General features: G+C 47.6%; 1 protein-coding gene across 1 annotated transcript in view; it reads right to left on the bottom strand.

The window, feature by feature from the left end:
* The window catches only part of LOC130158949 (sodium/hydrogen exchanger 2-like), a 31,789-nt gene continuing 16,500 nt past the window's right edge, over window positions 1-15,289 (bottom strand). The window contains exons 6-12 of the mRNA XM_056360080.1: window positions 15,107-15,196; window positions 12,964-13,034; window positions 11,662-11,826; window positions 10,868-10,979; window positions 9,404-9,538; window positions 4,906-4,972; window positions 1-2,361 (exon numbers count right to left, since the gene is read on the bottom strand). Coding sequence (XP_056216055.1) covers window positions 2,225-2,361; window positions 4,906-4,972; window positions 9,404-9,538; window positions 10,868-10,979; window positions 11,662-11,826; window positions 12,964-13,034; window positions 15,107-15,196 — 777 coding nt within the window. The 3' untranslated portion in view covers window positions 1-2,224. The remainder of the gene's footprint in view (window positions 2,362-4,905; window positions 4,973-9,403; window positions 9,539-10,867; window positions 10,980-11,661; window positions 11,827-12,963; window positions 13,035-15,106; window positions 15,197-15,289) is intronic.

Genomic DNA, 15,289 nt, shown 5'->3' with positions numbered 1-15,289 from the left:
TTGGCCAAGGGATTCACAAAGTATCTATCCTTGATTTTTTTAAAAAAAATTTAAAAACTCCTTGGCAAGCAACTTGATTTATTTTCATTTTTGCTCTCCAGCTACAGGATAAAAGCGACCCATCTTAGTAAATCTTTCTATAGCTATTTACTCTGCAGAACTTAAAGAGAAATTTTAAACACAGTGGACACTAAACTGGAGGTAAAGGGTGGACATTCCATCCCCAGATAGCCAAGGACCTTCAGATTCAGGGGGTTTTTCCCTTGAACTTGTATGCAACTGCTTACGCCCATGAACAGCCCATTTTTCTCACTGGTTACAACTGCTTGCCTTACTGGTGATCTTGTGATCGCTGCGCAAGGGCTGCACGGGGCAGAGCTGAATGCGCCACTGTTCAAAGCGGATCGGCCAGGCTTGCTGTGCCGGGGCGGTGGCACCCAGAGAGACACCCCCCGTGCCACTGCTACCCTGACGTCAGCCTGAGCGTGCTGCGGGTGCGAGGAGGTAATAACTGAGGGGATTTCATAATACAGCATCTTTAATTGAAATAGAAACGTAGTACATTACAACACGTTCGTGTAAGTTGTATATTACAACATATTGAAGCACAGGCAGTTTTCTAAACTGTAGTCAAATCCACATGACTCCCGTGCAAGGTGAATTAAACTAAGGAAAAAGCCAACATTTCAATAAAGTCATAGAAGATGACAATGGACTTACACTAAAATCAATAAACACTTATATATAAGCGTATACACACACAAAATACACGTATAAGGCTAAAAGGTCCAATTTTCATTTGCAATGAGGTGAATTTCCAGCAGTGGGGCAGTGAAGAATGGCCTTCACGTCAAAGCTAACTACATCAGCTTATGTCAGGACACTAAAGGAGTTTGTTCAAATGAAAATGAGACCTCCACATCATTGCAAAGCAAGTACACACAATTTTGTGTCTTTAATTTAAAATTAAAGCCCCAGAGTACTAGGCAGTGGTCTCCTCGAGTATTTCTGCAAACAGGAGATCGACTCTAGAAGTCTAAAAATATCATGGGCAGGAGCACGCAAATTCCTACAGTTGCTTTTACTTTTATTTCAGAAGGAACCACTTGTTCAGATTAAATATTCTTGGATCCTTCAATGCAGAGGAAGGGAAATAAGAAAAAGAATTTCGACATTTACAATGCTAAAACTTACCCTATCAGGTTCAGCTAAGGAGGAGGATTCAAAGTCTTGAACACTTACCTGGAGTTTCAAAGAGCATTACCCAAACGCAGAGGTACCCGTCTCCCTCGGGTACTACCCCTGGAGGTCACCTGCACCTGCCCTGCAGAGGGGATGGCACCTTCCTGGCAGAAGTGCTCCACAGCAGTGAGGGTTTGGGTCCCTCTCTCTGCCGCATCTTCTGGGCAGATGCATCCAAACCTCGCCGCCCCTGCAGCTCTGGGCCACAGCAGCAGAGATCATGCAGTGAGCCCTTGCAGGCTTCCTGCAGCCAGCCAGCCGCAGCGCACGAGGCTTGCACAAGTATCACCAGCGGATTTGGAGCTTCCCTGATTTACTTTTTGAGGCGAGCCGTTCCTTAAATATTTTTTTTACAAAATCAGTAACAATACATTTCCCCCTTTTAATGCAGCTGTAGTAAGTTTTCATTAAAAGAACACCATGTCTAGGTGCAGGACAGTCCCTCTGGTATGACACCCACTTAATTACATGATTTGGCTTTGGATTTCAGGTGATGAGCATTCATAGTCAGGAGCCATCAGTTCCTGAGGAGCAGGAAAGATCTTTCACTGTTTCTGCTGCCTTTCAGATGGCATGCTCCAGCGCCCCATGAAACCCCCCTCGAGACCACAGTTTCCTTGACGTATAACCTAAACGCTCCCTGCTGTTTACTCCATCCCTGCTGACTAATGAGAAGACCCGATATCTCACCTTATTAAAACACCCTTTCTTGCAGTCATAGACAGTTTCAACAATTTTCCCAGATGTTTCTAAGAAATTCTCCCTCGGACATTACCTTGCCTTGCTAGTGCTCAGCTGTGCCCCTTTTCCCTCTAGAAACCCAGCACTGTGCAACGAGAGCACGTTCGATGCCAACCACTCAGGATGTTTTGCCCTGTCTGTGCTGTCCTTTTCAATATGCGTCTTATTTACATTATCTACATGTATAGTAGCCAGCCACGAAACAGCCAGATCCCTCGTGGGAAGCCATCTACCAGTGTTTTCACATCTCCAACGTCAGCTCTTTCTCCGTTTCTTTCTTCTCAGCGCAGGCCGTCCCACTGGGCTGCGGCGGTGGGATGACACACACCGACTTCGACCGGTTCTCTTTCACTTCCCGGACCTTTTCCACATTCCCCACTGCAGGAAGAGAAAAACACTAACTTGTGTGAGAAATGTTCTCCTTTGTGCATCAACAGGAATGAAGAAATACCGAAAACTACGGAGGTGGCCGTTTCCTCATTGGAGATGAGCTATTCCACCGCAAGGATCACTTTTCAGTTATAAAACAAAAAACAAAGATCAGTATTTCAATGGAGGAAAAAGAAAAATAAAGACAATTCACACCCTGTTTCGTACTTTGAAATCTATTACGTATCTTGACCAGTATCATCATTCTTTTGTCAGTCCCCATCAGCAACTTTACAGAACAAAAATTCACATCTGTGACTACCTTAAAAGAGCTTTTAAAGATGCAGGTGTCATGCTGAGGCACCTACGATTCCATGTCACCACATTAAGTGATTTTTTTGCAGGGGATGTATGTGCAGTCATGATGGAAGGGTTATGGTCTCCTCCAGCCCTGTCACCAGGTATGTCAGGGCGTTGTGCCCACATTTTCCCTGGGGCAAAAAAAAGCCCAACAAACCCCACCTAGAAACACCGCTTTTTATCACTTCACTCTGCTCACACTCATGTTTTTCTTCCAGAAGAAGATAGTTTAAACATTTATAATACACTGTGGATTAAAATAGCTGCATTCCCAGCAGATGTCCATGTTATGAACACACAAATGCCACACGGTTGTGTTCCTTCCATCCACTCTTGCAAACCCATAGTAAGATAGCATCATGCAGACGACCTGCCAGCTGTTCTACGGCTCTTTACTTAGCAAGTTTTTAGTTAATTGTTTAAAGAAAATTACAAAGGAAGAAAACATTAGAAATAGAAGAACACAAAAAGATTGAAAGGAAACTTTCTCCCTTCTTAAATATTTTTCCAGTACATATATAATAAAGAAATGTTCTGTATGTTAATGTCAGACCCAGCCCCTTAAGCTATCTCAGCCCATATTGGGAGGCAACATTATTTTTTTGGGTTTTTTTCAATGAACACTGAATCTTTTCAGCCACCATTCTTACAGATGAGATTGTCCTAAAAGGTGTGCCAAGCATCATAAAAATTCAGTGCTCTGCTTCCCACTGATGATGTCACTGAGGTTCAGAGGCTGAAACGACTCTGCCTACAGTTTTGACTGGCTATACTTTGTGTGACGCTTCATTGACCATTTTTAATTCATAAAAGTTCATAAACCTTTTTTTTTTTTTTTTTTTTAAGTGTGAAAACTAAGCTTTCAGTTATCTGAGTTTGGGCTTAAGAAAACATGAGGCCCTGAGCCACTGATCCTTCTGTAACAGATATTCAAAAGATAGTGCTGCTAAGGGGGCACTCAAAAAGCATTTTAATAATAGTTAGCAAGAAAAAAAATATAATTTTTTGAAAGAATTTGAGCACAAACTTCATGTTTTGAAATATCATTAACTTTTAGAAGGTTTTAGTCTATTCAGTAGCGTCACCATGGGCAGAATGACCTGCAATTACTGCCAAAAATCTTAGCACTTCATGGAATATGAGGAATGGTACCAGTTTCAAACGCTGGCCTGGCTGGACATGGGAGACAAGAAAGCTGCATGAAAACTCCCACACACCCCCTTGCAGCACACAGGTAATGAGGAGGTCAAACACCTGGACCGGGACACACTTCGCAGCTGCCCGGAGCACCTCCACTGCCAGCAGCGCATCCCAGCGCTCGGCACACCCGGCCTCAGGTGGGGCCGAGGTGGGACACTGGGGGGTGGGGAGGCTCGAAGCTCTGCTCGCTCACTCACGATGCTCGTCACGGTGCTCATTTTCCCCTGCGCCCGGCACTGGGGGGGCCCCGCGAACGCGGGGTTCAGGGCTGGGCCCCCGCTACAGGACAGACCCTGAGGGGCTGCAGCGTGTCCAGGGACGGGCACGGAGCTGGGGAAGGGGCTGCGGCACCGGCTGGGGGGGCTGGGGGGGCTCAGCCTGGAGAAACGGGGCTCGGGGGGGCCCCATCGCTCTGCGGCTGCCTGAGGGGGCTGGAGCCGGGGGGTCGGTCTCTTCCCCCAGGGAACCAGCGACAGGACAAGAGGGAACGGCCCCAGGCTGTGCCAGGGGAGGGTCAGGGGGGATCTCAGGAGAAATTCCTTCGCGGAAAGGGTGGCCGGGCAGGGGGACAGGCTGCCCAGGGACCCGGTGCTGTCACCGTCCCCGGGGGGGCTCAAAATCCCCGCAGGCGCGGTGCTTGGGTTCAGTGGTGGGCTTGGCAGCGCTGGGTTAGGGGCTGGGCTGGGTGGCCTTAAAGGTCTTTTCCAACCTACGTGACTCTGTGACTCTGCGATGTAAGGAGCCCCGCTCTGTCCCCCGGGCTGCAGCAATGGCCCTGCCCGCAACACAGAGCCCAGGTCTTCCCGCTGCTGCCTGCAGGGTGGGCAGGGGGCTTTGCCTTGACTGTCTCCCAAATCCCAGCCCTGCAACAGACACACCGCAGACCTCAGCACATCCTCGCTGTCACCCGTGGGGCCATCCCTGGGGATGCAGCAGGGTGAGTGAGGGGGGGGCAGGAAATCGCTGCCAGCACCCACCGGCTCCCCAGCTTACCGGTAAAGGAGCGGCACAGCTTGGGCTGCGTGCTGGAGTCACCCTGCGCCAGGTAGGAGTCGTCCTTCTGTGATTAAAGAAGAAAAGTACTTTAATGCATTTACGAAGATTGCTAGCAAGCCTGCTAATGACACTCCTGCTTCATAAACAAGCCATTTGCAATCCCCAAGGACTCTGTTTCCATTTGTTTTACTTTTGCCAAGAAAAACAAAAAGAACTATCACTAAAAATAGACCAAATAGATGGCAGGAAATATTTACAGACAGTGATTTGTTTCCAGTTTGTGGAAGAGGTCTGAGCTCTCCAGGAGTGATTCAACAGACAGGATGGGACGGAGCAGCCCTGGAGCTCCGGGGAGGACAGGGCAGGCGAGCGTGGGGGGCAAAGCCCATCCCCAGGCCACGGGCGCCTCTCACCTTGGCTGTCCCCCACCTCGGCTGCAGGCCAAGGAGGCAGGTAATGAGCTTGCACTAACGAGCTCCCTGTCCTTTCACTCCAGTGCTAATCTCCACCCTTCAGGGGGGAAAAAAAAATAAAATAATCAGGTGTCGTAATGCTGCCTGAATTGTTCAGTGCTTCTGTAAACTGGGAACAAGTCTCTTACGCAGCTCTGATTTGGCACCTCGGTCCAGAAACCCAGACTGCCAAAATAACTCTGGACACCTCCCAGCCTGGATTTCTGTTTTGTTTCTGTTCGTTCCCTCCCCTAACGAGGACTGATGCTCTCCATCCCTTGTTCACACTTTTATTGACCATTTTAATAACAATGCCTTCCCGGCTCCAGCAGCAGCGGCCAGCTCCCTGGAAAGCCATTCCCAGGGGCATTTAATGATTCTCAGAGCATGCTCCATGAAAGGGCTCCGACATAATTACCAAAGGCAGTATGTCATTTACGCACATGGCTTACAGGCAGCTCCAAATAAGCTCCTTCTGGGGGAGTGTGCTCATGTTTTGGCAGAAGAAAAGAGGATGAAGTTGCCTGGCTACAGGTGCAAGGATTTTCTGGGTGCTCGGTGGTAAATAAAAGCTATCCTGGGTCTCAGAAACCGCTCTGCCAGTGTACGCTGCATTGGACCCCTGCCTAAAATAAGGCAATCTCAAAATCCGGACAGCGTTTCAGAGCCAGCGTGATGCACAGCTCCAGGAAGCAGCAGCCTTCGGCAGGAATTTTGTCCTTAGGCAGAGGAAGGCGAACTTTCTGCTGGAAATAGATAGTCTTGGAGTTAATCCTCTGGGCTGCGATTCAGATCTGAAGTCACCTCGTAGTCTTGCCAAGGTTTTTCTGCCTGGTGTAAATCATTTAACCTGCGCCGTTGACTCGAGAGGGATGAAGAGTGCCCTTCTCCTACCTCCTCTCTCTGCCTTCCCTATTGACCCTCACACCTCTCCCTGGCGGGGGCTTCCAACGCAGCCTAGGAGCCATCCCTCACCAAGCGAAGGCAGACACCTCAAGGGCACCTGAAGCCACCCAGGTCAGAGAGAAGGGGCGAGTCGTCCTGGCTGAAGCCTGCTGTTGGCCACGGAGCTGTGCCTGTCCTGGTGCAGGCACTGGTTTCTCCCCACCAACTGGGGAAGGGGATGGATTGTCCATCATGAAAGGTGAACTTCATGCTCGGCTCCCCCCAAACCTGGTGGAGCCACAGACCTATGGAAAGATGCTCTTCCAAGCATACCTTATTTCGTGGTGACTGACACAGGGGGGAAAAGACCAACCAGCACATAATAAACTACGAGGTGAATCTAACTGAGCTGTAACAGCTTCGTGTTTTAATAGCAAAGCACTAACCAGCTTCACTAAAAAAGAAAAATGTATGCACGGACAGCCAGCGAGCAGAAGCAGCACTGTTTCCACTATCCAAAGGGATTTTTACATTATTCATTCAGCTTGTAACAACCTCACTGATGGAATGTATCACCAGAGCTTTTTCCAAAGACTGGCAGTAGATGTGCAGGTGTTTCAGCAGCACCAAAGGGTTTGCAGTGGCCCTTTGCTTGAAGTTTGTTTGGCAGTTCCTTGATTTCCAGCTGGCTTTACAAACACAGTTGTAATGCTTCCATCTCGTGGTGAAATGCAGAACAGGAACGTGCGTGGCCGGAGAGCATCTAGTTTTTTCTTGCTGACTCAAAACCTGGAAGGCCAAACCCTTCCTTTTGGGACTACGAAAGATGGAGTAGCTGACAATTAGAAAAATCTCAAACACTAACCAGCTATGTTTTTCATTCATCTCCTTTTTAAAACAGGAAAATGCCGTTTGCTTGTCAATCTGGCATGAAACTAAATCAGAGTGGCTAGATTTTTTCCCCCAAAATTTAAAATATTGAGCTGCTTTTAATGGGATGAAATCTACTTTTCAGCACACTGTTCCTTCTTCCTGCTGACAAATTCTGCGATCTGTCCTCCTACAGCATAAAGTAACAGCATTCACCCACCCTCCCACCTCGTGTTAATATTCCAGGGCTCTTTCAGAACATTATCCCATTGCTTTTGGGTATCGCCTTATTTCTATTTGCAGTACAATGAGGCAGCTATTCTAGAACATTAGCAAATAAGCTGCCGATCACACAGAACACGCCTGGGTTTTCCTTTTGGGTGCAGAAGGATGTTTCTTGGGCTTAGAGTCATGCCATTTCGACGTCAGAGATGCCATGGGATTGGGCTCTCAGAATTTACATCTGCTTCACTCAGAGTGGCACAAAGCAAAGGTAGCTGCTGTAAAGAGGCGTGATTAGCACCAAGAGATGGCTTCTACGACACAGCAGTATTCAGCATTAAATTGGCATTTTGCATAATCCATAGAAGCGCTCACCGCTCCCATAGGGCACGAGCCACCATCCCCGAGTCAGTACAGAAACAGAGTGAATTCTGCGGCTTTTGCAATTCCCCTCAAAATATTCCACTCCCTGAAAGGCCAGCTGTAAGCAAAGTAACAGGAGAAACCATCTTCCCAAAGGTGCTACGTTTCCTACCAACTGCACTGTAGTGCCTAAGGGGAGCAGCAGCAAAGGGGAGAGCAGGAGCGCGAGGGTTAACAATCAAATGTCCTTAAAGTCTGTAACATCGTGCTCAAAATCAGCCCTAGTTTGATGTTGTTCTTTTGAAGTTTAATTATACCAAATGTTCTACAGGAACATGCCATGTTCTTGCCTATCTATTTTGAATTCTAAGTACCAATCAGCATGTAAATGATCAAATTAAATCTTTTAAGTTGTTTGCAAGAGCCGGAACACCTTTCTGTGAATGAAGGGCTGAGAATCAGCAGCATTTGGTGCGTTACTGCCGTTCTCGGTGGGCTCTTCAATGACTGGCATTTGAACAAAGAAATCAGAGTGGAAGAAAGCCTGAGGCAGTCCCAAGTTCTTCTGCTGTTGTGGAAAATTACTATCTAAATAAAGAAAGATAAATTATTTCTTTTTAAAAGGTCATTCTGTTCTCCTCCACGAGGGAGCCTTGCTGCCCAGACTAGAGGCTGCAGTTCGCACTTGGACCGTGCTCTAGTCCAAGCCATCAAAACCTAAGATGCAGGGAAGCGGGTGAAATTTAGGAATGGCTCGGCAATTACTGCTGCTGACCTGGGGGGTGAGAGCAAAATACTGGGGGAGCTAATTGCTTCTCCTCCAGAGCAACAGTTACAGAGGATAGGAGGGGTTGAAAAGACCAAGCCTGCTCCTCCTGCACCATTCCTGGAACATTTCATCTTTCCACTGGGAAATGTTGGCCCAGCTTCTCTTGCTGATTCCCAAAGAAGCCAGCAAAAGTCTTCACCAGCCACAGACAACGTATTTACCTTGTTTCTCCTCTAATTCAGAACATGAACAGACGTGGACCTGTGCCAGCAGTAAATTTGGACTCAAAGTGGTTCTCCCAGGAATCCAGTATGCAACACTTCCCTCTATTTTACTTTCTCCAAGTCAGCCCAGAACTATAGCTGCTTTTAAAACCAAAAAAAAAATCACCTCTAGAATAAACAAGAAAGCTCGCAGTAATGCTTCTGTCCTTTCAAAAGGGTTGGGGCAGGGGGGAAATCACAGAACAGTTTCAAATATTTACAGTCCATCTGGACCGCTGACAATGGGCGAACCACATTCCCGCCTTTGACAAAATCTCCCAGAAAAGAAAACATGGGAAAAACAGGCCTCTGAATGTACAGACTGAAACCAAATTAATAACATTTGCTCAGTAAATAACTTTCCTAGCATGGATGGAAGCCTGTGTTCACAAAGCACTGAGCAGCGCAGCATGTAGGATGGTTCATTTGTCTGTCAGGAGTTGGGTTGGGTTTTGCTTTTTTCCCCTCGGTATTTCCTACTCACTGGAGCACAACTTCGCATTGAAAGACGCTTTTTTTTTTTTTTTTTTAATATAAGATACCGGGATTTGCCTTTAGAAGGAAATAGCACCAGCAATAAACAGCACTATTCCTAGTGCCAGTTACACCCGCGGGGAAAGGCAGCCCGTGCACGGTCTCTGCAGGTCCAAGCCTTCCCTGCTCCCTCTTACCTCCTTCCTGCAGCTGCCCGTGCCGTCTCCACTCACTTCCACCCGCAGGCTCTTGTGCCGGAGGATCAGGATCTCCTTGGCATGCTCCGCGGGCTCGGTCTCCCCGGGCAGGGTATGCCTGTTGTACGCCGGTCCCTGCACGTTGCACCAGAGAGACCACGTTGGCCGCAGGACCATCCCTCGCTCCTAGCAGCATTCCCTCACTAGTGCCTGTGTCTGTCAGGGGTCTTCACACCCTCTAGCCATCCTGCCCAGTTATGGGGAAAAACTGATCTACCCCAGTACTGGAGGCGGGGATGGAGGGAAAGAGCCAAAGAAGGAAGACAGGACTCCAGCCTCTGCTTCTTCATGCAAAAGTGCCCAAGCAATCGCTGAACGACAAGACTGAGATGCATCTCTATTAGCCCAGGTGACACACCAACCTAGCATTAGCTACTCTATTCAAGGTGTCTTTGGCCTCAGTGCCTCCGCTCCAATGTTTTTTATATCGACCCCACCTTCATATATTAATCATACAATCAACAGGAACCATAAATCCTCTCCAAAAACCATAAACCAGTCGAAGCTAAATCTCCCACTAACATCAGTGGGAGCTGGGATAACTGTCACTAAAAGGGGTGAGGCTGGATTTAGGCAGGAGTAAGTGTGAAGAGGAGGTATTGCCTTCATCTTCATCCCGTTCACCATTTCTATAGTTGTCTCCCAGCCTTATCTATTCGCTTCTCCCGGCTCAGCAAAGGGACAGGAGGGGGTGGTTGATCTCTCTGTGCTGAGCTGCCCACACCAGCTGCACCCCCAAGGACTCAGTATTTCATGTGTAATCCATAAAACAAAGGCTTAGGTGGATTTTAAGGATAAGGCTCCATGTACCGCCACGTGAACAGCAATTATAATGCACAGTCCTAGGTGCTGCAGAAAACCTCAGACAGATAATTCAGGAGTTGTTCTGTAAACAGCAGGTAGCTTCTGCGCTATTTAACTAGTTGTACCAGTTTCATGGCAAGACTGCCAAGCGGTTTTAAAACCTCTGCAGATTAATTCTCACTTGCAGCTCACTGACTGTGTTCTCTTCTATGGGAAAAAATGCAACATGAGGATAACCCCATCCCTGCTCTGCCCTGTAGGCAACCAGGAGCTGCTGCAACTGCTGGATCTGCTAACCTGATGCCTGAAGATCCACGTGCTCCTCCTTTCTCCTTTCTGGTTCTGGGTACTGATGCCTAAAATACTTCATGAAATTATAGGCTGACTAGGTGAACCTTTCAAAAGCTGTCATGCTGAAAACAGAAATGTGCCACTGACTTGGAAACTGGATCTGGCTTCCACAGCCAACTATTCTCTGCTCACAAAGAGACATCATTAGTAATTATGTAAATATTCATAACATCTGCTCAGGCTGTTCAGATAACTGAGATAACTTTTGTTATTGGACATCTAAAATACAGATTGAGGGAAGAGTTATACCGTTCTCCTTATTCGGTACAGGTTCCTTGCCAATATTTCCTGTATGTTTTCCAGGACATCCGGATTCAGAGCATCCACCAGTTTTTTGTCCGATATGACAGTCCTGTTGTTGCTGCAAAAAAACCCAGAACATCTTAGTTCGGTAGACGCACAGCAGCGCAACCAGCACATCCCCAAAGGCCAGAGCTTGCAGCAGCCCCCTGGGACCCCACCACCCGTGGGCATAACCCTTGCAGACAGAGCTCACTGCAGAAGTGGCATGCGGTGTTTGCACCGGGGCTGTGCCGTCCGTCCCTGTGCTCCCTGGTAGTTAAAAGGGCTGTGGGGAGCTGTGACCGAGCAGAAGCCTCAGTGAGGGATGAGACGGCCGTTCTGACATGCAAATACTTGACGCCACTGTCTCAGCTGATGCTCACGCTCACTGTTGGTCCCTTCAGTAGGCGTGATGGTGCAAAGGCATTGAAAAATGGTGGCAGAGCCTCTTCTACAGAGCACTGTTCCTGTGTAACTCTGGGGTATACAGGTGAGCCTCCACATACAAAGTCAGAATCTGTGTCCATCAATGCCAGTAGGTTGCTCAGCCACCTGACCGTTTTTAATACCCACCTACTAATCTTTATTAAATAGCATTTACTTTGCATTTGTCCAAGCTACCTTGCTCGTTCCCATGGGCTAGCCCAGCAGGGAAGAGAAGAAGAGGCAGAGAAGTTTGCAAAAGTTTTTCATACCCGTTCCCTCAGGCAGGAGGGTTGGGAGGAGTGACGGGAAGGGGACGACTGCAGGGGAGCACTTACAGCAGGGACGGGTGAGAGGCAGCATGACCCAGCTGCCCTGCTTCTGCCAGCTCAATGGCGTGTTTCCTCTCCAGCTTTTCATAGAGGAGCACGATACTCGATTTTGGCTGGTCGTATTCTCGAAGTAGGATCTTCTGCAGGTATTTGCTGTTGAAATATTCTAATCTGTTTGAGAACAAAACAGGCTTAGCCTCTTCCCATGACTCTCCGACACCAAAATGGACCTGAGCAAGCCAGCAGGTTCCTAGCCCATGACTGCCTCATATTCTGTTATATTCCATTGCCTTCTTTCCAGAAATCAATGGTCCAAGAGGTCAATCCCTAATTATTTCTGCATTATAGCACACGAGCTCAGATATTAAAACTTTGCCAAATACAATAAAAACTCCCCAAAGTGCCAGGTTTATCATGAACTCTAAGCACTACAAGTACATACAGTAGCCCCAGGGGATGCAACAGGTTTAAACACTTCCAGATTTCCTCTTGAGTCATTTGCTCTCGCTTTCTGCTCAAATGCCGCACAACATTTGGCAAAAAAGTAGCCAGTACCAAATACCGATGCTCAAGTTTGGCTGGTTTTAGCTGTTCACAAACCTGCTTGCAAGGAGCCAGGACACTCCGCAGCACAGCAGCAGTTCCCATACCCTCTAGTGGCACTTCCAAGCATGGGCATTCCTAAGAAAATCCCTACCAGCTGCATCAATCAGTCCTTACCATTAAGTTAGCTGCATATTTCTGCACAGCCATGGAATTGAACCTGGTAATTTCCATTAGTATATTTGATGTTATTTGTATTTATTTAAAAAAAATATATATCTCCTACACGTGTAATCTACCAGAGCTTAATGAAAATTGAGCACTTTGCTACATAAATCTGTAGAGAACCTCTGTAATTTGTCAGTCCACAACAAGCAGTTGCCCCTCCAAGTGATGCAAGCTCATATATTTAGTGTTAATTGTGAACAGGCGGGGCTGGGGTCCCCAGCCTGGCCGGAGGGCAGGGGCAGCACCGCTGCAGGCAGCGACAGGCTGAAGCCACAGGGGCTGTGCGCTGTGCTGGCATGGCCCCCTCGCTTCCAGCAGCTTTCTTTGTATAAGAAGGGGCAAACACAACAGGAGAAGAGAAAGGAGTGCCCCGAGAACCTGGTCTCACCTTGGCCAAGGAAAAGCTGCCCCCCTGTCACCAGCCTTGTGCCACAAGTTTGAACAAGGCTCAGCTGCCCGCAGTGGAATCTTAGGGGATAGAAACCAGCCTCACTTTTTTCTACACATGTACACAGTTGCATTTTGGCAAATCCTTACTTGTCTTTCCAGTAGTACTGTCCCCAGTGTCCAGATATATCTTCGATGCCAGCCAGCAAATGATCCAAGAACTAAACAGAAGAGAGGATTTTGCTATACACCAGTTGCACGCATCGCATACCTGATGAATTCAGTCAGCAAACATCAAAAGCCAGCAGACAAAATGGGAGATGCTTTTAGCCCAGTACACAGTGCCGGCAAACAAGGAGAAGGGATGTCAGGCTAATTCCCAATCCAGTCATCCACGTGTATCCCTTAGTCCTGGAGTACAATAAGGGGTTTGGCTGCTTGCTTTCAGGTCTGTGCGAGCAAAAAATAATCGCTGAGGGACGTGGATATGCTCTTTGTGATATGTATAGGGTGGCCGATGGCTTGCATGTCCTGCATATCAGGCCTTGATAAGCAGGAAATGCTCAAATTGTCCTCAAAAACCTCAATATGTCTCAGGAGATCAGTTATCTTCAGGATGTAGATGCAGATAACATACAAATGATGCTTTGACTTGAATAAGAAATACTGCCTTCCCCCAGACACTTCCCACTAAATGAAATCATTGGTCATATCACGCCTTATACAAAAACATTATTATTGTTTAAAATTACATTAAAAATCCCAGACAAGTCAATTTTTTCACCTAGAAGTTAAATCTCTAATTTCCCAAATTGCTTTCCCTCCTACTGGCATTTCTAACCTGGGAGAGGGCTCTGCTCTACTACAGGTCAATACCTCTCCACACTCAGGCCCTGATGTCCCTGGAGCTTCCTCCAGGTCTGATTTTTTAAAAGATTATTTTGGGGGGGTCAGAGACAGAAAAATTTCAGAGTGGTTCGCTCAGCCCTGCAGCCTGGTACAGGTTTAGAGTCCTCACATTGCAGAAATTACCTGCCCCCCTGCCTCCCCATCACTGATGATCGCTTTTGCGAGCAAAAATATCCCGATGATGTGGACAGAAAAATAAACTTGAGGAAGAAAGCTGTTTCTGGCTTCTGCAGCCCTGATTTCCAGCTACCTGCATTGATGCCTTCGCAGCTTCATTGGTACATGGGCCATTTTCAGCTCACATTTGCTAATAAACACGTTTGCAGAGATAATGTACTATTCACACACTAACAAAAGAAAAAAAGTATTCTCTGTTCGTGATAGGGAGAGACTCTTCAGCCTGTTGAACTGTTCTGAACCTCGGACAAAGCCCCGCAATACAGCCTAATTGTGAGGGTGCCAAACAGTTTTTATAAAAGTCTTCAGACCCGATGTCTTCATTTCTAGCTACCCGAAAAGAAGACAAAAATATTACTGAAGGATTCATACCTGCAGAAATGTGACTGGTGAACCAGTGTGGAAACAAAATTTTCCACTGGATGCAGATGCAAATGCAAAGCCTCACCCAGGCATGCAGAGCACCCCGCTTTCTCCTGCTGCTGACACGCTCTCTGAAGAAGTCCTCTATGACTAGAAAGGCCAATGTTTGGATGGCGAGAAGGTGAACTAAGTTCCGCCTTTGGGTTATGAACTCAGAATCATGGAATCACAGCCTGGTTTGGGCTGGGAGGGAGCTGACAGCCCCCCGAGCCCCAACCCCCTGCCAGGGGCAGGGACACCTCCCACCAGCCCAGGTTGCCCCCAGCCCCGTCCAGCCTGGCCCTGAGCACCCCCAGGGATGGGGCACTTCAGTGGTTCCCTCCAACACGGTGCTAACCTTGCCCTCCTTTTTCTAAACTTTCTTGCAAAAATATCCACACTGGTGGTGGTGATGTGACTCACGAACACATGGGAGATCCCAACCCTGAAAGCAGCCAAGCCTTGTTTTCTTTTTCACTCCTTCCAGAGAAGCAGAAAAGTTGGAGTTTAGGTTAGAGTACAAACTTTTGGGTGAGTAATCATTGTTTTCTGTCATGTTTGTGCACCATTTAATGCAACATCAGCCTGACTCAGTCAGTGCTTTCTAATCCAACACAAATAACAACCCATGGTTCGGAAGCTGCATAGGACTTAAAACCTGGAAAGGGACCGAAGGGCAGAAGATTCAGGTAAAACTGCAGATCTGCAGAGTCCCTGGAGGCACCCACACTTCAGAAGGACCATACTGCTACCAGCAGAGCCTATTGGAAAGCTCTGGCCACATGTTGGCAGAGGTATCACTTACCCGAATATGGATCTGCTCTCCCACTGTGGGAGCACTCTCTCTTTTCCTCTTGACAGCCAGCAAGTCAACGAGAGGACGGATGGTCATCCCCTGCACACAATGACAAAAATCAGCCTTTCTTTGCATCAGGCTTTCTTAGCGGTACCTGCACTGGAACAAAACTCACCCACATGGCATGGTATG

Source organism: Falco biarmicus, chromosome 14 (genome assembly GCF_023638135.1).
Source record: "Falco biarmicus isolate bFalBia1 chromosome 14, bFalBia1.pri, whole genome shotgun sequence".
In the NCBI taxonomy this organism is placed as follows: Eukaryota; Metazoa; Chordata; class Aves; order Falconiformes; family Falconidae; genus Falco; species Falco biarmicus.
The sequence above is the reverse complement of the archived record's forward strand: the minus strand, read 5'-3'. Positions and strand labels throughout refer to the sequence as shown.